Here is a 27033-nt window from a genome sequence, read left to right as displayed (position 1 = left end):
TTATTGTGATTTTTTCCCCTGTGACATAAGATCATTTATTTTTCCTAGCTCTCCAAATGACACAGTTGCCGAACCTCTTTTAGCTGGTCTCGCCTGAAAATAATGATAAAGATTAAAGATATTAGAAACTGATAAATATAATAGCCCTAATTAACCCCCTCAACGCTGTCTTATATTTTAAAAAAAAACAAACCAAAACAAACCCTAAGTAAATAAACAATAATAAGTAAATGGAAACATGAACCCACTAAGAAAAAAAACTGATCTGTCTTAGTAATATTACCTGTGAATCATGATATTTCCATCCTATCATGTAATAGATCTGATAGGTGGCAGGTACAGAACCATCCTCATTTCCGTACATTTCTATAAAGACAAATCATGGTTAGAGTCTGAAAAAAATGCAAGTAGGAAAAATAAATCTGCTCAATGAAAGTCATGTCTTCCAAAGAGAAATGAATATTAGAATAGTCACGGGATTCTGAGAATGCCTCTTGTGAAAAATCCTCCACACCGAGAAGCTGACAATAAGGAAATAGTAAGGGCTGCTGGGAAAAAGGATACGTAGCCACAGGATCTGCATTTTGAAAGGAAGGACAAGAAATCTGATGGTGCCCTAACAGGAAAGGAAAACGTAATTTTAGGGGATAAAGATGACAGGGCACAAGTTGGTCAGTGGGGCCTGGCTGGGAAGAACGGTCAGCTCCCTTACCTCTGTACACTGCTGCAGCTGCCAGCATCGTGTCTCGGTGCAGGAGGGCTTTTCTATTCCAAGCACAGTTACTCTCACCCATCCCTAAAATACAGGCAGTTTGAGATAATACAGCAAATACCCTGAGCAGCTCAACATCACAGATTTTATCTTATCTCATCCAATGGTATACCCCTTCTCTAATAGTCACATAAGATAACCTAAATAATCTCATTTTGTTCTCAGATCATAGCTAGTTACTCTAAAGCAAAACTACTTAAAGCTTCTGGGTATTAAGACAAGTCGAATTTCAGGAGGGAAACCCTATAAGTAGGCTTTCCTTGGCAGCAATGGGCTGTGGTGGGCCGGTTGGGCAAAAGCAAGGCGACTGGCCCTCCAGGTGAGTCATCAGGCGTTGGCAAGGGCCTTTCTAATGATGCCACATTTTTATGCCCCTTTTAGCTGCTCTTTGAGGAGGACAGGACATTGGTACAACACCTCACTCCTTCTAAGTAAGCCGTAAATGTAAGTATGAATGTGAAACTTGGAAGAGGGCTTGAAGACTCATTAGGTAGTACCAAAACTACAATGTGTTTTCAGATTTTATAACATTTTACTGATCCCAGATTAGGAAACAATTTTGTACATTCTCTTCAGGAGCACTTTTCTTAATGTTTTAACATTTATTTTTAGATTTCTTTCCTTCAAACTGACAGCTAAAAGCTAGGATTATGTCAGTCTATTGTTCACTAAAAATTAATGTTATATATTTAATATTTTTTAATGCATAGAGTCAAACGAAATTACTTTGAAAGACCACATTTTAAACTAGTTTGCAAAATTAAAAGAATTTCAAAAGTAAAAATCCTTTACATTCATTCTCTATATGCTACATGATCAAAAATCGGTTTCTTAGTTTTGTTTTTCACAAAAGATACCAATAAACTTCCCAATGTTGGTATCCTTTAGTAGTTTAAAAATAATAATCTCCCAATTTTTCAATGGGCTTATTAAAAACAATCAACAAATTAGCTGGAATAAGTTAATCTTCTTCTTCTCTCCAATCCCAAAAGGTTCCTATTATTCCCTAAAATAATGAAGCTCCGAAACTAAATGCAATGTCCCATATCATGTGAGTATAAGAGCCCTAATTCATGAAGAACAAAAGACATACAAACTAGTAGATGAACCACCATGAAGAGGGTGGATCTTATTCTTGTGGTCATGAAGTAGCTACATGACCTTAGTTCCATCTCTCTGGGTCCTCAAGTTGGCCAGGCTAGATGATCTCTACAGGCTTCCAATGCTAACATTTTAGACCCATTAACATAATCCAATTTTAAAACATTCTCCCACATCATGAGTATCAACTGAATCAAAGGTCAACTGGAACTTGTACTGGAAGGGCTTATTGCTGGTCATGGCTGTGGCACTTTCATCCCTGCTTAACTCCCCATTGGCATGACTTACACATTCGACAGAGGCAACACCAGTGGAAAACAGGCCTAATTTTTTTAATGGAAATAGTTAATGCACTAGAAATTCTAAAATGCCTTCTAAATAACCGGTATTAGGATACACTAATTAAGATTATTAGGCACAATGCTCTTTCTGATACAGAAACTCCAGAGCACTACTGTAGACCATAGTAACTCTGCTGCTAGGGAAGCCAACCCTTCCCTCACTTGAGAACCTCCCTTCTCCTTGGGGAAGCAGTGGGATGTAGCACACAGAGTCTAGACTTTGGCATCATAATCCAAGTTCTGGCCCTTACATAACCTGGGGCAAAGTCACTTAACCTCTATTAAACTCAGTTTTACCATCTTCAAAATGGAATGATAAAACTTCATAATGCATCATGGAGGACCTTTTCTGGAGATCACCTGGGAAACACATCTGGGACTTTGGACCAGCTCTGGGCTTTGGGATAAACAGAAGAATCTGGGAAGCAGGTAGCTGTTAAAGACTCTCACAGTGTTTTTAAGGTTAAGTTCAACTGCTTATTTTAAAAAAGTCTAATTTATTATGGTTTACTAGGAACAATACTGAGTACTGTCTAAAAAAATAACAACTGAACTTACCTTAAAACTACTGTGAAAGCCTCCAAAACTTTTCATGCATTCATCGGCTGATACACAACTTGTTCTGTAAAACTAGGTCAACATTCTGGACTTTCTTCTGTGAATTAATAATAATAGCAGCTTAAATGAGAAACACCACAACCATGAAGAAAACAGTGTAACACAATGTAAAATGCCAAAAACCAACTGGAAGGTAACACCAGCTTCCAGTCTGCAGAGCAGCACCCCTGGAAGTCTGCCAAGCTCCTCCCCTCCTGCATTCACCCCTCGACCACTCTTCTTCCTACGTCAGCTGCCTCTGACCTTTTCAGTGGAGACTCGCTAACATTTCAGGATCTGAGTCAGGCTGCTACACCGGGCTTAAATCCTGGCTCTACCACTTACTAAACACATCGCCTTGGGCAAGTTACTTCTGTCTGTGCCCAGTCTCCTCATGCAAAACAAGAGAGGTTAACCATGCCAGCTAGTCTTACCTTCCTCATGAGCACGCCTCATAAACGATGCTGGGGGGTGAGCTTGCTCACACATCAATCTGATTGTCCCTCCTCTGCACAATATTCTCCCAACAGACTGCAAGGCTGACCTGATAAAGTCTAGAGAAGCCTCTAATGGACTATCCTGCATCATTTCCCATCATTTTCCCATTCTACATATTCAAGCAATACTGAATTACTGTACAGTTTCTCAATTAGGAAAGTGAAGGCTGAGCGTAACCTCTTTAGTCTCCATGATTCTATACGTGCCTTTTCCTTGGCCTGGAATGCAAGGCCCCAACCCCCCAAAGGTGCACCCACCCCTTCATTCTTCTAGCAAACTCATTTTAGCTTAGGTGCTGCTTCTTCTGCAAAAGCATCCTTGATTCCCTAAGCAGATTTAGGGATTTTTCTCGGTGTTTCTCCCTGCACTTTTAAAAAGAATTATCTCACTTTACAGTTAAAAGCATGTGTCTGCCGATCTCTGTGTGTCTCTTTCTCTACTGGAGCATAAGTTCCCTAAGATCAGGAACTGTTATTTCCAACATTGGCTCAGTGGTTGGCACATGGTAGATGCTCAATAAATAGTAAGTGAATGAATATAAAATCAACCAGTTAACATTTATATCAACTTTGTTAAATATCACTTTTACAAGTTATCTTTAGATAAATTCATCCTAATCCTCTTCAGAGTAAGAAACATTGAGACTCTGGGAGGGCTCATGCCAAGGAGTACTTTCCAGAATTTCTGCTGCCAGTGTCCTTGTCCCCGCGGTGAGCCACAGCCACCCCCCACCACTGCAGGAGACCCTCCAATACTAGCAGCCATGTGGCTGACAGGGTCTTGGTGCTACGGCTGGGTGTCAGGCCTGTGCCTCTGAGGTGGGAGAGCCGAGTTCAGGACATTGGTCCACCAGAGACCTCCTGGCTCCACGTAATATCAAATGGCAAAAGCTCTCCCAGAGATCTCCATCTCATTGCTAAGACCCAGCTCCACTCAATGACCAGCAAGCTACAGGGTAGACACCCTATGCCAAACAACTAGCAAGACAGGAACACAACCTCACCCATCAGCAGAGAGGCTGCCTAAAATCATAAAAAGGTCACAGGCACCCCAAAACACACCACTGGACACAGTCCTGCCCACCAGAAAGACAAGATGCAGCCTCACCCACCAGAACACAGGCACCAGTCCCCTCCACCAGGAAGCCTACACAACCCACTGAACCAACCTTAGCCACTTGGGGCAGACACAAAAACAATGGGAACTACGAACCTGCAGCCTGTGAAAAGGAGACCCCAAACACAATAAGTTAACCAAAATGAGAAGACAGAGAAATACACAGCAGATGAAAGAGGAAGGTAAAAACCCATCAGACCAAACAAATGAAGAGGAAATAGGCAGTCTACCTGAAAAAGAATTAAGAGCAATGATAGTAAAGATGATTCAAAATCTTGGAAACAGAATGAAAAAAATACAAGAAACGTTTAACAAGGAACTAGAAGAACTAAAGAGCAAACAAACAATGATGAACAACACAATAAATGAAATTAAAAATTCTCTAGAAGGAATCAATAGCAGAATAACTGAGGTACAAGAACAGATAAGTGACCTGGAAGATAAAAAAAATGGAAATAACTACTGCAGAGCAGAATAAAGAAAAAAGAATGAAAAGAATTGAGGACAGTCTCAGAGACCTCTGGGAAAACATTAAACACAACAACATTTGAATTATAGGGGTCCCAGAAGAAAAAGAGAAAAAGAAAGGGACTGAGAAAATATTCGAAGAGATTATAGTTGAAAACTTCCCTAATATGGGAAAGGAAATAGTCAATCAAGTCCAGGAAGCACAGAGTCCCATACAGGATAAATCCAGGAGAAACATGCCAAGACACATATGAATCAAACTATCATAAATTAAATACAAAGCAAAAATATTAAAAGCAGCAAGGGAAAAGCAACAAATAACATACAAGGGAATCCCCATAAGGTTAACAGCTGATTTTTCAGCAGAAACTCTGCAAGCCAGAAGGGAATGGCAGGACATATTTAAAGTGATGAAAGGGAAAAACCTACAACCAAGATTACCCAGCACTGATCTCATTCAGATTCAACAGAGAAATTAAAACATTTACAGACAAGCAAAAGCTAAGAGATAGATAGCTAGTGGGAAGCAGTCACATAGCTCAGGGAGATCAGCTCAGTGCTTTGTGACCAGCTAGAAGGGTGGGATAGGGAGGGTGGGAGGGAGGAAGACACAAGAGGGAAAAGATATGGGGATATATGTATACGTATAACTGATTCACTTTGTTATAAAGCAGAAACTAACACACCATTGTAAAGCAATTATACTCCAATAAAAATGTTAAAAAAAAACCCCAATGCAGCCAAAATAAATAAATAAATAAATTTATTTTTTAAGAAAAGGCACATGAAAATATGTTTAACATCACTAATTATTAGAGAAATGCAAATAAAAACTACAATGAGGTATTACCTCACACCGGTCAGAACGGCCATCATCAAAAAGTCTACAAACAATAAATGCTGGAGAGGGTGTGGAGAAAAGGGAACACTCCTACACTGTTGGTGGGAAATGTAAGTTGGTACAACCACTATGGAGAGCAGTATGGAGGTTCCTTAAAAAACTAAAAATAGAGCTACCATATGATCCAGCAATCCCCTACTCCTGGGCATATATCTGGAGAAAAGCATAATTCGAAAAGATACATGCACCCCAGTGTTCACTGCTGCACTGTTTCCAATAGCCAGGACATGGAAGCAACCTAAATGTGCATCAACAGAGGAATGGATAAAGACAATGTGATATATATATATATATATACAATGGAATACTACTCAGTCATAAAAAAGAACGAAATAATGCCATTTACAGCAACATGGATGGCCCTAGAGATTGTCATACTGAGTGAAGTAAGACAGAGAAAGACAAATATCATATAATATTGCTTATATGTGGAGTCTAAAAAAAGGGTACAAATGAACTTATCTACAAAACAGAAACAGAGTTACAGATGTAGAAAACAAACTTGTGGTTACCACGGGGTAAGGGTGGGGGAAGGATACATTGGGAGATCGTGGTTGACATATACACACTACTATATATAAAATAATAAGGACCTACTGTATACCACAGGAAACTCTACTCAATACTCTGTAATGGCCTATTTGGGAAAAGAATCTAAAAAAAGAGTGGATATATGTATATGTATAACTGAATCACTTTGCTGTATACCTGAAACTAACACAACATTGTAAATCAACTATACTCCAATTAAAAAAAAAAGTGTGACTACAAGAGTAAGTTTTTGACCACATATCTTTCCCCTTATAAAGTTGACAGAAGCACCGTACTCAGAGGAGGCTGAACGATAGGTAAAATGGACTTTGTTACAAATGGGCAGCTCCAAGAAGCAGGAGTCAGTCAAGAGAGTGCCAGAACAGGGGTCAAGAAGGCAAGAGTTTAGCGCCCAGTTCTACCACTAACAGGCAAGTGTTCTCTTTGGGCCTAATATTTCTGACTTGTAGGACAGGGGTAAAGTAGTCACCAGAGGGTTATTACAGAAGCAAGTGCAACAGTGCTTATGAAAAACTATTAAATCTGTAAACAAACATGAGGTATGTATTTTTATAATTCACTTGCTTTAAATCATCTTACGATTTTTCAGTTTCCAGATTAAGGCTCCCCCAGGTAAGCAGCGTTTGGGTTTCAGAGAACACACTTCTGATGCCTTCAGCTTCCCCCATTCATCCTAACTGTCTATGCCATTTGCGTGATAAAAAATCAGACCTCATAAATTCTCACTGACGTAAGTTGAGGCTCTCCTTTGAGCAAACCACTTCTCCAGCCTCCCCCTCAGTCAGCAGCCTCGCCCCTTTTGGGGTTGGGAGGTTGGGTTTGTGTCCTTGCTGCTCCTCAAAGCTTCTCCCAGGCCATGACCTCTCTACTGCTTCCAACACCACCTATTCACAAATGACTCACAATGTTTACCTGGGCCAGTTGCTTCCTCTGAGCTACACAGCCACGCACTCAACTGCCTACCTGACATCTTGTTTCAGCTATTTCAAGAGTGTTTCCAACCCAACATGCCCAAGTGTGAACTCAAGAGCTGTCCCTGCCCATGCTTGGTCATCTTCTACTGTTTCTCGATCAATGAAGGGCACCATCTATCTGGCTAGAAACTCAGTGCTGTGTTTGAAATGTCTCTCCCCTTCATCGGCCCATGTGTAATCCATCAGCAAGAACTGTCACAATTATCTCATAAACATCTCCAGAATCCATTCACTTCTCTCCATCTCCACTGCCACCACCTTAGTCCAAACCACCATCATTTCTCAGTAAGCTTTCCAGCTGTTAAGTCTACTAGTCTATCTGCCAATCCATTAAAAAAAAAAAAAAAATCTGACATCATGACCCCTCCCCCCATTAAAATACCTCAAGGGGCCTTTTAAGATAAAGACAAACAACCTTAACAAAGGTTACAAGGCCCCCATTTACCTACCAATTTAATCAGTTAACTTTTCTTTTTACTCCCTGTATTCTGGCCAAAATGCCCTTCTTTCAGTTCTTGCCATGTTCTTTCTTGCAACGGGGCCTTTGCACATGCTGTTCTCCGTGCCTGGGACTCACTTCCTCCCTGCTTTGCCTAGTAAACCCAATTCATTTTTTAGGGCACAACCATCACTTCCTCAGACAGGATTTTGTTGACTCTCCCACACCAGGACCTATCCCACCTAACCCCCTGGCAACCCCCAATCCTACACTAACCCAAATACCTGCTTTCTTTCTACCTGTGCCTGGATCTGAGCTGCCAAGTGTTGCTGGAGAAAGTCACTGAGGTGTTCTACCACCCTCACATGCTCCTTCAAGAAAGTCCTGCCAGGACAGGAATAAAGACGCAGACGTAGAGAGTGGACTTGAGGACACAGGAAGGGGGAGGGGTGGGCTGGGATGACATGAGAGAGTGTCACGGACATATATACACTACCAAATGTAGAATGGATGGCTAGTGGGAAGCAGCTGCATAGCACAGGGAGATGAGCTCGGTGCTTTGTGACCACCTAGAGGGATGGGAAAGGGAGGGTGGGAGGGAGACGCAAGAGGGAGGAGATATGGGGATACATGTATATGTATAGCTGATTCACTTTGTTATACAGCAGAAACTAACACAACACTGTAAAGCAATTATACTCCAAGATGTTAAAAAAAAGAAGAAAGTCCTGCCAGCCTTTCACAGGCAGTCACAGCTCTAAGTTCCTCTACTTCACAGCACATACCACAATTCTAGTTTAATGTTTATCTTTGTGGCAGCTGCCTCATGTCGGCCTCACCCATTTTACAGTATAAACTCCATGAAGACAGTCCGCTTTCTCCTCACCCAGTGTATCTCTAGTGCTTGGCCACAGTGCTTGCCATAGCCAGCCCTCAAAATACGACTCTCATATGGAGTCTAAAAATTTTTTAAGTGTCTTACCTTGTAAATCTTCCATCAATTCAAACATTCCAGGATAGTTAACTTGAATTTCATCAGTGTCCTATTCAAAAAGAAAGACAAATCCTTTGACATTCATTACCAAAAATCCAGATTAGAAAAGAGGTTGTAGAGATTGCCCAGACCAATCTCTCATGGTAAGCAGGAATCTTCTTTACAGTATTCTTCACAGATGTCACCTGGCTTACACTTGATTTACAAAGATTTCAAATTGCAGAATAAATGCTTGCCATTCTAACAGTAATCTTTCTATAACTCCATCAACTGGTTCTAATTCTCTCCTTGGGATTAACACAGAATAAAGTCTATTCTGTACTCTACAAACAATTACCTTTTTCTTCAAGTCTTTGAAAACTCTTCCAGGACACTATAATTTTTTTAGGGGGAGGGGTTAGGCTTCTAGACAAAATTTATAGATCCTTACATGTGCTGACTTCATTTTTCTCTACATAGTCAATATCAATCTCACTCTCTCTCAAAATGTGACACCCAGAACCAGGCCCAAAAGGGTCATCTCCCAAGATGCTTTCATTCTACTCCCAGTGATGCAGCAATACTACACAGACTAGTTTAGGAAAGGGCACATGGCTGGCACATACACAGTTTATTTCTCAAGTGAACTGCTGAGCAATGATACCCCACTCTTTTTGAAGTTTGATACAGGAGTTCACTGTTGGTACAGTGGCAGAGACCACTGATGCTCCCCAAACTCCTTGACACTTCACAACCCCAGACATTTCTCCTGGCAAAAGAAAAGTGAGGTGGAGGCAAGGTAATAAAGAGCTAGTGAGCCTTTTCCAGGCCCTCTCTGCTGCAGTGACCTTAAAGGATACAAGGCCGAGATGGCACAACTACAGGATGGAGCGGAGCTGCCCAACCAGCATGGCTGTGATGTTGTGATGTGAAAAACTCTGTGTTAACCACTCAGATGTAGGAGTTTGCCGACATTGGAAACTAGCCCTGAATATAGGACACTTTTTTTTCAAGTTTGCTATCAAAATGCTGCACGTATGTCAAACTTCATCCTATTGGCACTAACCACTTTTGAAGTATCTAGATCTTTTTGTATTCTGTAGCTTTATCTAATATGTTAACTACACCTCCCAATTTTGGACTTTAATGTTGCACAGAATCAAATACAAAACCCTAAGGAACACTTATCAAAAACATCCATTCTAATTCCTAAAGAAATGCAAAACAAAATGACCAATTACTATTTTTTTTTAACATTAGAGATACAAAAGTATAAGCGGTGGATTAACATACACTGTTGATGAGGCATGTCAATTAATGCTACCTTATGGAGAGTAATTTTACTCTACCTGTCAAAGTTTGAAATGCATAGATTCTTTGACTAGGCAATGCCATTGCTAGAAGTTGATCTGACTGATTATGTAAAAGAAAATTCATTGCAGTATTTTTTGAAAGAGTATAAAAAAAACAAACAACAAACTGGAAACAATTTAAATGTCCATTAACAGACAGCAGGTTAAATAAAGTATATCTATTCAATGAAATAATATACAGCTGTCAATAAAGAATGTGGTAGATGTATGGTTGTAGGGGAGGATCTCCAAGATATGTTATTGTCTGGGGGAAAAAAAAGAGTGCACATAGAAAAAAGTAAAAGAGTATATATTGTTGCATATGTACATTTAAGTGATATAACTGTACTCCAGTCTGTGAGGAAAAAGTGTTCTGAAAGGATATATAAGACAGTTAACCAAACTCATCCTTGTGGAAAGGAATGGGGTGTCAGAAGGCAGGAGGAGACTTTTGTTCATTTTGGACTCACTCTCTTACTCTCTTTATACATGGTTTGTTTGTGGTTTTTTTTCACTTTTTAAAAAAACATATGCATGGATCAAGTTGTATGTGCACTTTTTAATAAGATCATCTCTGGATAGTCCCTTCTATATATTTTTCTACATGGGCAAATTATTTTTAAAAAGAGATTCTAAGATTAAAAAAAGAATTCCTTCCTGGCTAATGCCTAACCATTAAACAATATCTTTTGAAAACAATTCAACAAAAGCAACTAAAAGCACCATCTCCTTCTCAATCAAAAGAGCACCACAACAGCCTTGTCAAAGGTCTTATTCAAATTAAGACGGGGGACCACATTTGCAGTTTTCTTCTAATATACTAGCCTGGAAACTATTCTAAAAGGAAATGAGCTTCATTTAGAATGCCAACTAACTCTAAAAAGAATTCACTAAGGGGGTCATATAAATGTAAATATAATTACATGATATTAATTTAACTTGATTTCACTTTAAAAATAAAAATCCATTGCAATACAAAAGTAATATATCTAATGTTTTATGAAACATAAACCTGTATAATTGATTATATAAAAGCTTTCTTGCATGGGAGTTTTAGAAAATTAATTAGGATGCAATGTTAATACAGCACTTTAGAGACAATGTATATGTCTCAAGGAACAAATTTCTATAGATTTTATATATTAAATTAGAAACTAATTTTATAAACTATAGAGAAGATTATACAGCAATATTTTTGCATTATATTAAGGTTTGAGTCATTCTGCTCAATTTTGGAGAAGTATATGGAAGGTATTCTGAATTATTTGAATTCCCAATTAACAGAAATGTAGGCTTTGAAATGTTATAATGTCAGGTTAAACATTTTTAGTAGAAATCTTTCTAGAACACACAACTCACTTTACAACCATAGAAAACTGCAAGTGGTTAACATAATTTAACTTTCTTTCGATGACTCAGTAGAAGTCTCATCTTTTTCCTAATGGGCAATGACTTTTGAATCCCTTAATACTGCTGACTAACCTGTTTGACTGGGCACGAGTTCTTCAACATCACTCTGTGAGGGTTGTCAGTTCCCAGTCTCTGCCTCTTCCCTTCCCTGGAAGGGAAACCCCTTCCCAACATCAGAGGCCCTGCTGGTCTACGCCCCTTGCTTTCTATCAAAGCACGGAAGGATATGACAAGCCATTTTTGGTAGGTTGATTTTATGAAATACACTCACACTACATCTCCTTAAAAAGTTACTTTAAGTTTATAGTCTCTAATTATGCAATGAGAAGCTTTCTTCATTAAAAAAAATTCCTATTTCTTCTAATCAGGTTTAGAGATGTTTTTAGCCCTGAGGGGCTTGGAAAATCATGGCAAGTCCATTCTCTGGAAGGCAGTAATGACATCTTTTAGAATGACTTTGTTGCTGAAGGAGGTTTGAAGGGGGAATCACTGTCCGGATGCGTCCCTGCGGGAAGCCTTGGCCTGGAAAGTGTTAGGAGTAGAGGGAGGAGGAGAGAGGAAGGCAGGAACAAGGACTTATTGAGCATTTATTGTGAAGGTCCAGGTACTTTACACCCTTTAAATTATTTAATCCTAACGGCCACCTGTGGTGAGTAAAATTTGCATTTTTTAAAAAAAATGAATGCTCAGAGAGGTGAAGTAAACCCCCCAAATTCCCCTAGCTAGTAAAGGGGCAAGGTAAGGATCCAAACTATACTGTCAGACACCAGCACCCTGCATCGTCACTGCACCATGGTGACTCCTTGTTTCTTCACCGCTGACGGTCTCGGGTCCTCTTCCCAGATCTCTCCAGCCCTGATGGTGTACAGCCCCGTCCTCCCTCCTCTACCTGGATCTAACCCTGGGCCTCGTGAATGCATGCTCTCTCATTTCTGCCTCACACGGCACCACTTCACTTGAGGGCTGGTGGTAGAGGCAGTGCTGTGAATGCTCCTGTACACCCCCTCCCCTCCTCCTCTGGGATGCTCTAACTCTCGTGTTACACCTAACTCTGGATTTGAAGACTGTGATGGAGTAGCATGTCTTAGAAAATAGCCTCCTTGTTAACTGAGATACATTCTTTGTTTGAGTTACTTATTCAGGTAATGGATAATAAAAATTTTACATTCCTACCTTGTGTCAATCAAGATAAAAAGAGAGAGCGATTATTTCTGAACTGTGTAATTAATGGGTTACTCAATTCTCTTGATAGTTACCACAGTCAGCGTATTAAAGCCGGCTCTCCCGAGCAGATGTCCTAGGTCATTGACAGCAGTGAAAGGAGAGACGTGTGGAGAAAATCCTCCTTCCCTTTCTGTTTCCGCTAACTGTAATGAACACCGGAGTTCATAGAGCGTGTCACCTCCAAACACTGCACCAATAAACACTCCATCTGGTTTTAAAACACAATGAATCTGTAATAAATATAAACAACAAAACTATTCAAAATTTTACATATAAAACTGTTAAAAGGATATATGGTATCTAGATCAATATTTTATGATTACCATTCTTAGTTTGTCAAATTAATAACAAGATAATTTAATAAATAACACTCAGACAACCAACTGTCAGCAAGGCATTGCAGTATAATATTGTTGTGAAGATAGACATTTACTGATAGCGTTAATATCTATAAAATATTTTATATGTTTTCAATTTTTTATAATAGACAAAACTGACCCTTATAATCAGTAAAATATTGAAAGAAAAAATTTTTTAAGTGTGGTAGAGTACAAAAATCACCATCCTCCCTGTATCTGTGCCCTCTGAAACGCTGCTCAACAACAACCCCCATTAAGGGATGGAGCCTACTTCCCCCTCCTAGAATCTGGGCTAGCCTTGTGACCGGCACTGACCAAAAGAATGCAGAGCAAGTTGACCGTGTGTCAGTGTCAAGCCCAGGTCTCAATGGCCTTGCTGCTTCCACCTGCTCTCTAGGAGCCCCATCTGGCCACCACGTTGTGAACAAGCCTGAGCTGGCCTGGTGAAGGATGAGAGGAAGAGGAGCAGAGATCAGCCAGGCGTCCCATCTGAAGCCACCCGACAGCTCCAAGACAATCCACTGGCAGATCAGACACACGGGTGAGCCAAGCCAGACCCAGAAGAATTTCCTAAGTCCAGCTCAAATCCCTAATTCACAAAATTGTGAGCTAATTATTTTTAAAACAAAAAGTTGAGGTGGCTTATTATGCAGAAAACACTGATTTACAGAGAAACCATTATGATTCACAACATTAACCTAGTAACGTTTTAGTTAAAATATTAACATATCAATCCAGTAACATACAGAATTAAGAAGTAACCAACTTATTTTTCAGCTTTAAAACTAAAACCAGTTTTAATTGATAACTTGAGCAAAACAGCAGCCAGAATGAATTCCAGAATCATAAATGTTTACTCAATGACTCTTAGAACTACACTCTTTAACTAGTTTTGACTCTGACGATTCTCAACAACGAGGAACATCACAGGACAGGGTGGATTCCAAAGTACATCAGAACCCAAATCACAGTAGGCTCTTGTAATTCAAGTAGGCATCTTGGATTTATATTTAATACATTATGAAGCAATTACAAAACAGCATATAAGCAAACAACTGGAAAATCTTTTAGTTTGTTTCTTCTGCCCCTTTAGTGTTACTTCTTTCTCTCGCCACCAAACTCTAATATAACGTACCTAGAATTTAGTCCTCAGCTCTCTTCAGCTTCTCTCTACCACAGACGGCTTATCAGTTCCCATGGATTTCACAAGGATCACTTTCCAATCTCTACCTTGAGCTTCCCAGAACTCTAAATTTGTCTTCAGCTGCCTGTGCGCCATGAACATCTGTCTCTTGATAAACGTACTCCCTCCCCTTCCCCAGTACATCCAACACACACACAACACTTTTTCTCAAACCAACTCCCTTTTCCAAATGCTGTATTTCTGTTAATTACCATTTTCTATTCCCTTTATCTGATCACTACCAATTCTTTCACCTACTTTTACTATTATTATTACTTTTACTATTATTATTACTTTTATTCTCCAGGCATCCAGACTCAAAACTTTAAGGCAAGCTTTGACTCCTGACTCTTTTTGATCTTCAGCTTTAACCAGCCACCAAACTGTTGATTCTTACTTTGTAGAGTCCTAAATACATTTCTCTTCTTTTTAACTCCTACCATTGTCACATAGGTTTAGTGTATCTCATGCCTGGGCCACTGAAACAGTCTCTCTTTCATGTAACCAACTTCCAGCATCAGTTTTCTAATCAGCAAAATGAAGCTATCCTGCAGAGTTATTTAACACATATATAAAACAGAGCACAGTGATTGGCAAACAGTATATGCTTAAGATATGGTAGTTATTATCCTGCCTACCAGCTTTTTAATCATGTCACTTTCCTCTTCAAAATTCTCCAGTGGCTCTGAATTGCCTTAAGAAAAAACTCCTAATTCCTTAAACTGTCACCTGAGTCTGCCTAGATCTGGTCCCAAAAATTCCTCATCTACACCTGGCACTATACTAATTCTCCAACAGGCTTCCTCTTTGTCCTTTCAGGCTCCTGAGTCTCTTACACCTCCTCTCTGTCCCGGGATTCTGCCTTCCTGGAGTGTATTCCCACTCCAAATCTGACCTACCCTCTGAGGCCCTGTTCAAGAAATTTCTTCCTCTTAAAGCTTTCCTAGGCCACTCCAAGCCACAGTGATCTCCTTCCCTCCTCTGAACACGATGCTTTTTTTTTTTTTTTTTTTTTTTTTTTTTTTTTTTGCGGTATGCGGGCCTCTCACTGCTGTGGCCTCCCCCGTTGCGGAGCACAGGCTCCGGACGCGCAGGCTCCGGCAGGCTCAGCGGCCATGGCCCACGGGCCCAGCCGCTCCGCGGCATATGGGATCCTCCCAGACCGGGGCACGAACCCGTATCCCCTGCATCGGCAGGCGGACTCTCAACCACTTGCGCCACCAGGGAGGCCCTGAACACGATGCTTTTTACCCACCCTTCACCTGTTTGTTGATCAATATCAACCAAGAAGCATTTACTAGCATTGCCTAAGTATAAGGCATGGGGGAGATACAAACACTGTAGGAACAAATAGGTTCTCACCCACAAAAAATTTATAGGCAATTCAGGAAGAAAAGAAAGCCACACAAAAAATGTCTTATCATATCAGTACTATTTTGTACAAGTCTTAAATATTTATGAAAACTTTAGTAACATCTCCATAATTAGATTTCTTAATCCTCAGGGAACAGGGAGTCACTAATGTACTTCTTAATATGCCAAAGGGCACCAAGTGTATCTGGCTGACAGAAGATAAGCAATTTTTTATTTGCTTCCGTTTCCAATTGTCAAAAATATAAAACAGAAAACATCTATAAGTTTCTGTGTAAAAACAGAAACATCTATAAGTTGCTAATAATAAACAAAATAACACAGGCTATTAGAATCAACACTAAGATTTTTACCTGTTCAAGTGCTCTAGGTAGGTCATTCACCCAGTGCAAACTAAAATATAAAACACATTTGTTTTAGCTTAATGTGTATAATTAATTAGTACGAGCAGCACTAGTATAATGATAAGCCACAAAAAAGGTGTAAATTTTGATGTTTGAAATTGCATATCAAAATTCACTGACTGTTTTCTTACAAGTTTTAAAATAAAAAATATTCCTAGGGAATTACCTTCCTTCTGTTGCAGGAGAAAATGTGACAGTATATCACTTTCCTGATATGATTATCTCTCCAAATAGTCTTCAATGAAAAGTAAAAGTCAACTTTTCTAAAGCATACATACAAATGGCCAACAGGTATATGAAAAGATGCTCAACACCACTAATAATTAGGGAAATGCAAATCAAAACCACAATGAGATGTTACCTTATACCTATCAGGATGTCCATTAACAAAATGACAAAGGCTGGTGAGGATGTGGAGAAAAGAGAGCCCTTGTACATTGTTGGTGGGAACATAAACTGGAACAGCTGCTATGGAATACAGTATGAAGGTTCCTCAAAAAATTAAAAATTGAACTACCATATGATCCAGCAATCCCACATCTAGATATTTATCTGAAGGAAGTAAAGTCATTATCTTGAAGAGATATCTGTATTCCCATGTTCATAGCAGTATTATTCACAGTAGCCAAGGTATGGAAACAATCCGAGTGTCCATTAAGAGATGAATGGATAAAAAAGATGTGGTGTACACACACACACACACACACACACACACACACACACACAGAGAAATATTATTCACCCATAAAAAGAGGGAAATCCTGCCTTTTGGGTCAACATGGATGGACCTTGATGGCATTATGCTAAGTGAAATAAGCAAGATGAAGGAAGAAAAATACTGTATGTTCTCACTTATATGCAGAATCTAAAAAAGCCAAACACATAGAAACAGAGTAGAATGGTGGCTGCCAGGGGCAGAGGGAAACAGGGAGATGTTCATCAAAGGATACAAACTCCCAGCTTTAAGATAAACAAGATTTGGGGATCTAATACACAGCATGGTGACTATAATTAACAATGCTGTATTATATAATTGAAGGTTTTTAAGAGAGTAGATCTTAAATGTTATCACCACATACATACACAAAAAATTGCAATTATGTGAAGGGATGAAAACTGTTAACTAACCTTATTGTGGTAATCATTTTGCAATATATATATGTATTTGATCATCATATGGTACACCTTAAACTTATGTATGTTATATATAAATAATATCTCAATAAAGCTGGGGAAAACATAAGTAAAAATCATCCCTATCTGGCATCTCATTTAAACAGTGCTATTCTGAGAAATTATTTGAAGTAGTAAAAATAAGGACCTGATGACATATTCAAGGAAGTTCACCAATTAAATCAAACAATTAAGCTAGATATATATAGAATTCTAAGTCCTACTTTCGTGGGGTGAGGGGGGGAAGCCACTTCATCAGACCTATAATTTTCCCAAGGCAAACAGTATTACTCATCAAAAGTAACTCCATGAGTTTTCTGATAATATCCCACATTTTTTAAGACTATAAAAAAGAATAAATAAACAACTCAAAGTTCTATATACTTAAAACTTAATTTTAGAAATGTCTTGCATTGTCTTTGGACTCTATTTGACCTTCTCCCAGAGTGTGGTGTTGCATAACCACAAGACTCAGTCTCTGTAGAGTATGGTCACACTTTCCTGGTAGAGCTGGCATCCTCTTAGCTGAATTCCAGGACAGCACCAAAGACCCATTTCAACCCATACTATGTTAAGCTCACATTTATCTTTCATAATGCTTTCTAACAATTATTTGATACTTTAAAAATTACGGTCATATTATAAACTCTATCATACTTATGGGGAAACTGAAAGTGACAGAATTACAGTAGTTACTTCCAAATAGCAAGCACGTGAGCTAAAGTTAAAACTCAGGTTCTGACTCTGCCCAGGGCTCTTTCCCTTAGACCAAGGCTCTGTAATGTTTTCCATTTCACAATAGAATCTGAATACTTTTCTAAGTTTGTTCAGCACACCTCAAAAAGCAGAGAAAAAATTACAAACTCACTAAAGAAAACAGCAAGCGTGACCAACTCTCCCAGTTTGCCTGGAACTGAGGGGTTTCCTGAGACACAGGCCTTTCAGTGCTAACACTGGTAAAGTCTTGGGCAAACCATAATGACAGGTCACCCTAAAAACAGCCATTAAAAGGGCTGAACTGAGCATGTTGAATCTTTGAAAAAAAAAATCTGACTATACTAATAAGGAGAAATAAGGCACCACACAGAATATTTTATTTTCTCTATTAGATGCTGAGGTCTTTGAGGACAGGATTTCTGTCTGAATTCATTTTTCAATTCCCCAAAGCATCGAGCTCAGTGCCTTGTACATTATAATCTATTCAACAAACATTTATAATATATGTTTTTGTAATAAATGTGGAGGGACATGGTAGGAAGCACAAAGGGAAAAAGTAACCTTGAGGACTACGTTTCTGTGTAGAAGAATTAAAGTTAAAGGAAATACGAGCTTTTCCTTATTTGCCAGAATGAGTTTATAAGGGTGCCCTAACATCTGAATGTTGGAGCCAGTATACTCTTTCAAACTCTTGCCCCATCAACATGTAACTAGGTTACATCAGCGAGGAAAACCCTTCTAACACAGATAAACTTTAGCAAATTAAGGAAAGTTGGGGAGGAAAAAAAGTTGAGGTACTATATCACTTATCTCCACTAGGGAGCATATAATCCATAATTCTTTACCACAGAAAACTGGTTTGTGACTTAAAATAAGTTATTAAGATATTTACTCTGTTATCTATTTTATTTACCTTATAATATTAAAACTTTATAGCATAAATTATCTATTTTTAACATATATTTTATAAAAGCACAAATGGATTACCAACCTTAAACTGCTAACCACCAGATCAAATATATTTTCTCTGAAGGGAAGAAATTCTTCATCAGCTAAAACACTGACAGTAGGAATTTCCATTTCTAAGGCATTTTTCTAAAAGTTAAAAAACAGAAGTTCAAAAACACATTTATATAACATATTAATTATTAACACAATCATTGTTTGTTAAACTTAAGTCAATGTTATGTTTACTTGGTAGTTTCTAGTCCTTCCAAAAAATAAAAATTAAAAAAATTAAAAGTTTCAGTGGAATAATTGAAGCCAGAAAACTGCTAGATGAAAATATGGGTGAACACTTTTATACTCTTAGATGAAAATGCCTAAGTAAATGTGACTCAAAAACCAGAAATTGTAAAGATTGATATACTTGATGATAAACTAATCAAAAACTTCTAAAAAGCAATACACAATGTAAACAATATATTTGGGAAAATATTTTTTAAATACATGAAGAAAAACTAATATCCCTAAAAAGCAAGTTCTTACAAACCACCTAGAATAAGAACATGCCAAGGTTAAAGTAGATAAAGGACTAAGGTACAGGCACATCATAAAAGTTACTTACAAAATTCACAAATTGAAAAAAACCAATAGCCAAAAGACATCAAGAGCTATTTGCTACTCTAGTAATCAAAGAAATGTAAATAAAAACAATGAAATTCTACTTTCTGCCTATTACACTGACAAAGACAAAATAAATGGCCCAGTGTTGCCAAAAAGAAGAAGAAAAGAGTGCTTTCGTTTGATTCTGTTCTTCAGTCTTTCTAAGGGCAGTTTGGAGATGTATATTAAAAATTTAAAGCTGAACATCAATGAATCCATACATTCCACTATTAGGAATTTATTCCCTGGGAGAAGATAAATCAAAATTGCTTTATATAACGATGTTCATCACAGTATTAGTTACTGAGATACTAGAAATACAACTGTCCTTCAACAGAAATTTAGCTAAATAAATTGTGGAATATTCATATGCTGGAATACTATATAGCTGTATAAATAGGTGCGTGTGTGTGTATGTGTGTGTGTGTGTGTGTGTGTGTGTGTATATACCATTCATCGATATAAAAGAATGGTATTCTATGAAAAATATGGCATGTTAGCATAATAATGTTTGTATAAAACAGTGTTGGGGAGATATTATATGCCTACAAGGTGGAGACCAAAATGTCACCAGTGGTTGCCTCTGAGTGGTGGGACTAAGGGTGATTTTTTCCTTCTTCCATTATACTTCCTGTACTGTTTTACTTTCCCTTATGTGTGTTACATTTATAATCAGGAAAAAAACAGCTAATTTCATTTTGAAGGAAATAAAAATAAAGAAGTAAAGAACTAAAAACCAAACCAGGAGATCAGAAACCAATAGTATTACAAAGCTACCTACCAAAGCATTTTCTGCAATGTCTGTTTGGAAAAACTTTCCAACAGTTTCCTGAAACGGAATAAAGTTGATCAGATAATACAAAAAAAAAAAAAAAACAGTAACAAATCAAACAAAACAACTGTTGAAATTACTAAAGGAAAAAGTGATAATTATAGATTAATTTTCAGCTTTGTAAGGGTATTTTCCTGCATGTAATTAGTATGGTACACAAATACTTTTAATAACACATATTAAGTTACATAGAATTAAATATATGCAGTCAACCCTACATGTAATATATTTAACAATATATAATAGAATGGAGAACATAGGTATGAATAATCAGCATTCCTAATTTACTCCACTGGGTTAAGGCTATGTGTTAACTTTTCCATGGTATAATATGCTGAGAGCTAGTCCCCACTCTTGTACCACAGAAGATTCCTCCTGCATACCATCCCCAAATTAATCTTTCTTAAACATCACTGTATCACACCCTACAGCTTTCTACCTCCACCTTCCCTCCTGCTATGCCCTTACTTCCAATGCCTATGAAACACCAACCCAGATTCTTTCAAATCCCAGGGCAGATTCTGTGCCCTTTCAGAAGCCTTTGATCAAATGAAACCCTACTGATTTTCCTTTCCCTTGACTCCTGTTGCAGTTTAATGACTGTACCATTTCCATGGCATTTACTATTATCAATAACAGTATTTGGAGAGGCTCATACACACCCCTCCTCCTGCCTTGGCTCAAGTGTACTTTTTTTCTAAGTAGATTTGATATAGAAATCCCACTTTAATCTGTGTCCAGCACAGTGTGCTATGTAGAGAGGCTAAAACAATTAATAAATGTTTTTTGGTCTGAATTACAAATTGAAAAATAAAATGGTATAAGCATTAATAAAAGCTACTCATATTTCATCACACACAAGATTTCTAACCAACTGATGAAATGAATATTTTTCATAGATAAACTATTAGCTTACTCACAACTTCCAAATGAATGTCAATGTGATTTTTATTGTGAATTATTAAAAATATTTGAACAAAGTGGTAATAAAGTACAATGTATCTTACATAGACTTAAAGAAACTGTCAGTAGGAACACTGTATAAAATGGATTCAAAGAAAAGAAAAAACAATTTAAGAATAAACTACTTAGGAGTAGACACAAAACAACCACTGGTTCGATCACTATAAAAAAAACAAAGAAATGAGAAATTCTGATATAATCAAAATCTAAATATGATATAAATTGATTAGGAAAGTCTTTCCTTAAAATTAGCCAATTTTATTTCTCAAAGTAAATTAAGTCATCAAATAAACATACCTTATTCAAATGTTGTGCTATGTAACCTCTTCCACAACCGACATCCAAAGCAAGGGGGAAATCTCTGAAAAACAGACACAGAAGTCATATTTGTCTATAATAATACAGTCCATAAATAATTATTAAAAACTAATTTTCTTAAGTAAAAATGTTTTAGTGAACACAGCTTTCAAAAAAGTTATTATATCATCTGCCCTTGCTGCCTTGCCTCACCAGGTGCATACATCAGAGAACACACCAGACACAGCAAGTCTGTCTGGCCTAGCCACTCACAGGACCTCACAACCAATAGCTTTCCATAAGGTTGCTCCATGATGTGGATGTGAAGAACTGATTTAGCAGGGGGTATTTTAATTTGATAATATACCCAGATAAAGAATGAAAAGAAGTTAATGTAAATGAACATGAAAATATTTGGCATACCTATCAGGAACTTACTACTTATCCCTACTTCTCAAATTTTTGATGACTTAGAAATCATCATGTGAAATACCACGAAGTATAACATGATAAACTAAAAATCAAACAAAATATCAACTAAATAATAGCTAACTTTTACTTAAATCTTACCAGGTTCAAAGCAGTGTGCTAAGTATGCAGAGTTAAGTAAGTCAATCCAAGGTCACTCAACTAATAAGCAGCAGTCAGAACTTGAATTCAGTCAGTTTGAATCCTGAACCAGAACTATTATCCCCTATGCAATGCTGTCTCCTCCAAATATATGTCATACTAAATCAGTTTACACATCCAATTGTGGGTCATAGGTTTAAGAAAAATTTGTGACAAAAATTTTTAAAATTTTATCCACTAATAACATTTTTCCTATTGGAAGCAAGAGTTCCTTCTCAATTTCTGTTAAAAACCTATGTCAAAAATATAGAACACCAGTACACAGCTGGAGAACCACTGGTGAGAGAACCATTTATTTACCTAATGCCCTCTATCTTGATTGTGAACATAGGCAGTGTGGCCTGGGGAAGCATATAGCCTTTGCAATCACAAAGACACGAGTTAGAATTCTGGGCCTGCAATTTACTGGCTCTGTGATCACAGACAAGTGATTTAATCTTGCTGGATCTCAGTTTCCCCATCTATTAAATGGAAAAGTTACTACCTTCCTCAGGGTTGGTATGAGAATTTTATGAAACAGTGCATGTAAAGTATTCAGCACAGTACAAATGTTCGACAATAGTTAGGACTTATTATTATCACCGACTTTAACAGTACTAAGTAAGCTTCAGATAGCACAAATAAGACATTTAATAATCTGCTGGATTAGTTTAAAAAATAAACATAAGATCGGTGTTGACAATACAAGCTATTCTAATAATAGAACATTAGTGTAAGACATTTTAGACTGTTATTTTTAATAATTTAATTCCAAAGAGTTACTGTTATTTTAAGACATGCTTTTAGCCAAAATCACAGTTTTCTCCACAGACCTGTGTTTTGCTCAGTACTATGACATAAAAAGATTGTAAAATCCAATCTGACTTGGAAAGTTTAATGTTTCATTTATTAAATTGCAAATGACCTAAAATCCAGGCAAATGAATGACTACAGTATAGAGAATTAGCTATTTTTCAGATTTTTAAAATAATGAAACCAATGAAACAGATGAAATGAGGGTGATTTTTGCAACAATGAAGAAATTTTTTTTTAACTTTATGAAACTGATTCACCCCAAGACTCTTTTAAGTAGCCAGGATATATCCAAAATATGATTTCAAGAGTTTGTGATTTTACAGAATTCCTCTTTTTTGAATAGACAAATGTAATAAATTCATCCCATATGGTCTAATTTAATGTGTGTCTTTTACACAAAAGAACACAAAAAGTGATTTGCTAACATCACAGAGCAATTCTATAGCAAAGCCATTATTTAACTGTGGTTCCTCCTACCTGGCTGTAAACTCAATCCTGTAAAGCTTTTGTTATGCCTAATATAGAGCAATGAATCCATCAAGGTTTTAATAATATTTGATGAAGGTGTTCTTTTCTCAAATCTGCCTCTATATAATTGTCATAAAACCCTTATTGCTATTAATAATACCTAAGATATAATGGCCAAAGTCTCATATAACTTGATGGGGGAACAAATCTAGGTAGACTCTCTCCTTCACTTAGATGGTAAAAGGTTCTGTTATAATTTTAAACTTTTAAAGCTAGGTTTAGTAAATCTTAAAATTCACATGTCAATTATATCCATTTTTGGAGCAATCTTTCCATTACTCGCTTTTGACCAAATCAAGTGGAATAGCCATTCAATCTTGGAGAGAAGCTGAGTTGTGCTTCCATTCATTCTTTTTTTAAGACAACAATGAGAAAGGAATACTTGCTCTCTCAGACATAAAAAAAGGAGAGATCTAAGAGTGATTAAAATCACTAATCCTGGTAATAAATTCATCTAGATGCTGCCATTCCAGATATCAAGTTCTCAGCATTTAATTTCTCAAGGCTTCATTCAAAAGTTGATTGGGGCTTCCCTGGTGGTGCAGTGGTTAAGAATCCGCCTGCCAATGCAGGGGACACGGGTTCGAGCCCTGGTCCTGGAAGATCCCACATGCCGCGGAGCAACTAAGCCCGTGCGCCACAACTACTGAGCCTGCGTGCCACAACTACTGAAGCCTGTGCGCCTAGAGCCTGTGCTCTGCCACAAAAGAAGCCACAGTAATGAGAAGCCCGTGCACCACAACAGAGTAGCCCCCGCTCTCCACAACTAGAGAAAGACCACGCACAGCAACAAAGACCCAACACAGCCAAAAATAAATTAATTAGTATATTAAAAAAATAATTAAAAAGAAAAGTTGATTGTATTTTATTATGACAATCATCACTTACCTGGCTATGTCATATACACGGTCTGCAATCCGACTTCCCACCTGACAGATTATAAGAGGCAATGAAGTTAAGATGAGTAGGTTTAACAGAGAAGTAACACTCTTTCCAGTATTCAACAATCCATAGGTCACTTATGTTTCAACATGTTAAGTTCCCTTTATCTCTTTTTCAATTTTACCTCAGCAACTTTCTTTTCAAATTCTGAATAGGAACATCATAAATTAAAGGAAACACACTGAGTTAATTACTTCAGAAGTCAATTTAAGGAAAGAAGACTAAATACTATACATATATATATATACATATATATGTATATATATGACTTTATATTCCATATGATACAAGAATGCAAGGCCAAAAAGCAACAGGATGCCCCAATTAAAAAAAAAATCAACAGGAACATAACAAGCATATTATTGCCTATAGATATTAGCATGAGGTATGTGAAAGTGAAAAATTAGTTAGCTAGGGATTATTACAGATCAATGTATAAGTGATCACTTAATAAAAACTCTATTATTTATAACTACTAACAAATTTTGTGGAACTCCTAAATGAGTAAACAACTTTTCTGAGCAACATCTGCAAATTAGAAGTCAGCCAAATCTGAAGAAACCTCCTCAATCCCACCTAATTTAAAAGAGGTCATAAGGTAGGCACCTCCTTTTTGCTGGGCTAGCTTCGTCTGGCAGGAATAAAGATGTGGGAGCCTAATATTCCACTCATTCCCTTATAAACATCCCAGAGTTTCTATTAGGACTTGTAAGTTCAGAACATATGTGTATTTGCTTTGGGGAGGAAGGAGGGGTAAGGGACGAGGGACAGCAGAAGTCATTTCCCAGAGGACTCCACTTTGTACATCATTCCTAATATGAATACCTTTTGTTTATTATTTTTAAAAAACTCTCATATACTTTATCTCATTTATTCTAGTGTTTATTCTAAACACTGGTGAGGCCTCAGTCAAGTTGTAATCCAGGTGCTTTTCTTGGAGATGAGTGGCTGGAAACTCACATCTTCTAAGTACATGTCACCATGCCCTGAGGACAGAGTCACTCATCTGATCAGGCCAGGACTTGCATAGAGCTCTGCCCAAAGTAGGGGCAGTAAATGTTGGCTGCATTGGCTTGAAAGAACTCATTACACTTGATTTCAATTTTAGTCCATCCCTGAAGAAACACGAGGCCTGAGCTCTGTGCTGCCTGTCCAGAAAGCAGAAACCTGCTCAAGTCCCTAGTCCACCTAGGCAGAGAGGAAGAGGTCTCTCAAACCAACACAGACAAATCAGAGATCTTTATTTATCTTAATGAGTCTTCCTAAAACACGAACCAGAGCCCCTCACTCCATTGCTTAAAAGCATTCGACAGTCTCACATTCCTCTAGAGCCATGTTGGCCAACAGAAAAACAATCAGAGCCACAGAAGCAACTTAAAATTTTCTAGTAGCCATTTTAAAAAGGGTAAAGAAATTAATTTTAACACTTTATTTAACCCAATATATCAAAAATAGAACTTCAACATGTAATCAATGTAAAAAGATATTAAGGAAATATTTTACATCCTTTGTTCACATTGTCACTGAAATCCCGTGTATTTTACATTTACTGCCCATCTCAAAGGGACATTCAAGTGCTCAGTAGCTACATGCGGCCAGAAATTACCATATCAAATGGACAGCTGAGATGGAGAAGAAAATCCCAAGTCCTTACCCATTAAGGCCCTCGTAAACTGGGCCCTCCCTGACCTCCCAATGGAGGTCCCTGGAAGCCTCAACAAGGTCCTTTCGGCCTCAGGGGCTCTGGGTTTGTCTTTCCCTTTGCCTACAAGGCTTTTCCCCCCAGATCCCAGCCTGGCTAATTCCTCATCACGTCGTCTGCCTGAGCGGCCTTCCCTGACCAGCGCAAGTCACCTTACTACTTCACTTTGTTACCTGGCCTTACTTCTTTAGCTGAAATTACATTTTTTTGTTCACTGTCTCGCCTCCCACAAGAATGAAATCTCCTGAGAGCAGCGGTCTTACTTTGCCCTGGTCACACCTGTAATACAGGCACCATCTGCCGAGGTTATGAATGAATGAAGAGCAACTTACAAACACCGGCGCCCGGCCGCTGGGAGACTACCGTAGAGGCCCAGACAGGCAGGTCGGCTGCTCAAGGTCACACAGCGAGGTGGGGGCGGCCGGGGCCTGGCCGGAGCTCCCGGACCCGAAGCCAAGGCTCGGCGCCGCCCTCCCCGCCGTCCCGCTGACTCACCTCCTCCTTCAGGTAGTCAAACTTTATCCGCTCAGGCTGCCGGGCCGCCCAGTTCTTCTGTTTCCTCTTCAAATCCCGATCGAATATGTTTAGGGATCTGGGCGAGGCGCTGCCCAGGGAAGAGACGCCGGAGGCCACCTTCCTGAAGCCGACGTTCTTCGCGGGGACCCCCGCCGCCGGAGGTCGCCGCCACCTGGGCGGGAACCTGATCAGCCGCAGCATCTCCAGCGGCGACGCCGCTTGCAGGCGCATTGATCGTGCGCGTGCGCCGCGGCTTCAGCGAGTACTTTGGAGAGTTTCGCTGAGGGAAAGCGGAAGG

General features: G+C 38.4%; 1 protein-coding gene across 2 annotated transcripts; it reads right to left on the bottom strand.

Annotated features, from left to right (window-relative positions):
- On the bottom strand, positions 1-27010 carry NDUFAF5 (NADH:ubiquinone oxidoreductase complex assembly factor 5). Of its 2 annotated transcripts, XM_060077858.1 has the most exons (11): positions 26715-27010; positions 24464-24504; positions 21623-21686; positions 20312-20359; positions 18917-19020; positions 15985-16024; positions 12751-12948; positions 8742-8802; positions 713-796; positions 284-366; positions 1-93 (listed from the first exon to the last, which is right to left on the bottom strand). In XM_060077858.1, the coding sequence occupies exons 1-11, from the start codon at positions 26964-26966 to the stop codon at positions 1-3; spliced, it is 1068 nt and encodes a 355-aa protein (XP_059933841.1). In that variant the 5' UTR covers positions 26967-27010. The 2 variants fall into 2 exon arrangements, 1 of the variants encoding a protein (XP_059933841.1); XR_009530113.1 differs by lacking the exons at positions 1-93; positions 284-366 and adding an exon at positions 2773-2869 and having other exon boundaries at positions 718-796.
- Between the last annotated feature and the right edge of the window lie 23 nt (positions 27011-27033).

This window comes from Mesoplodon densirostris, chromosome 16, assembly GCF_025265405.1.
Source record: "Mesoplodon densirostris isolate mMesDen1 chromosome 16, mMesDen1 primary haplotype, whole genome shotgun sequence".
Classification (NCBI taxonomy): Eukaryota; Metazoa; Chordata; class Mammalia; order Artiodactyla; family Ziphiidae; genus Mesoplodon; species Mesoplodon densirostris.
This window is presented reverse-complemented; position numbering and strand designations above follow the sequence as displayed.

Excerpts from the sequence above, each read along its gene's own strand:
- NDUFAF5 (XM_060077858.1), bottom strand. The coding sequence starts at position 26,966 with ATGCGCCTGCAAGCGGCGTCGCCGCTGGAGATGCTGCGGCTGATCAGG. Across the intron at positions 24,505-26,714 it reads TTGACTACCTGAAGGAGGAG|GTGGGAAGTCGGATTGCAGA; the intron begins GTGAGTCAGCGG and ends ATAATCTGTCAG. Across the intron at positions 20,360-21,622 it reads TAGCACAACATTTGAATAAG|GAAACTGTTGGAAAGTTTTT; the intron begins GTATGTTTATTT and ends ATTCCGTTTCAG.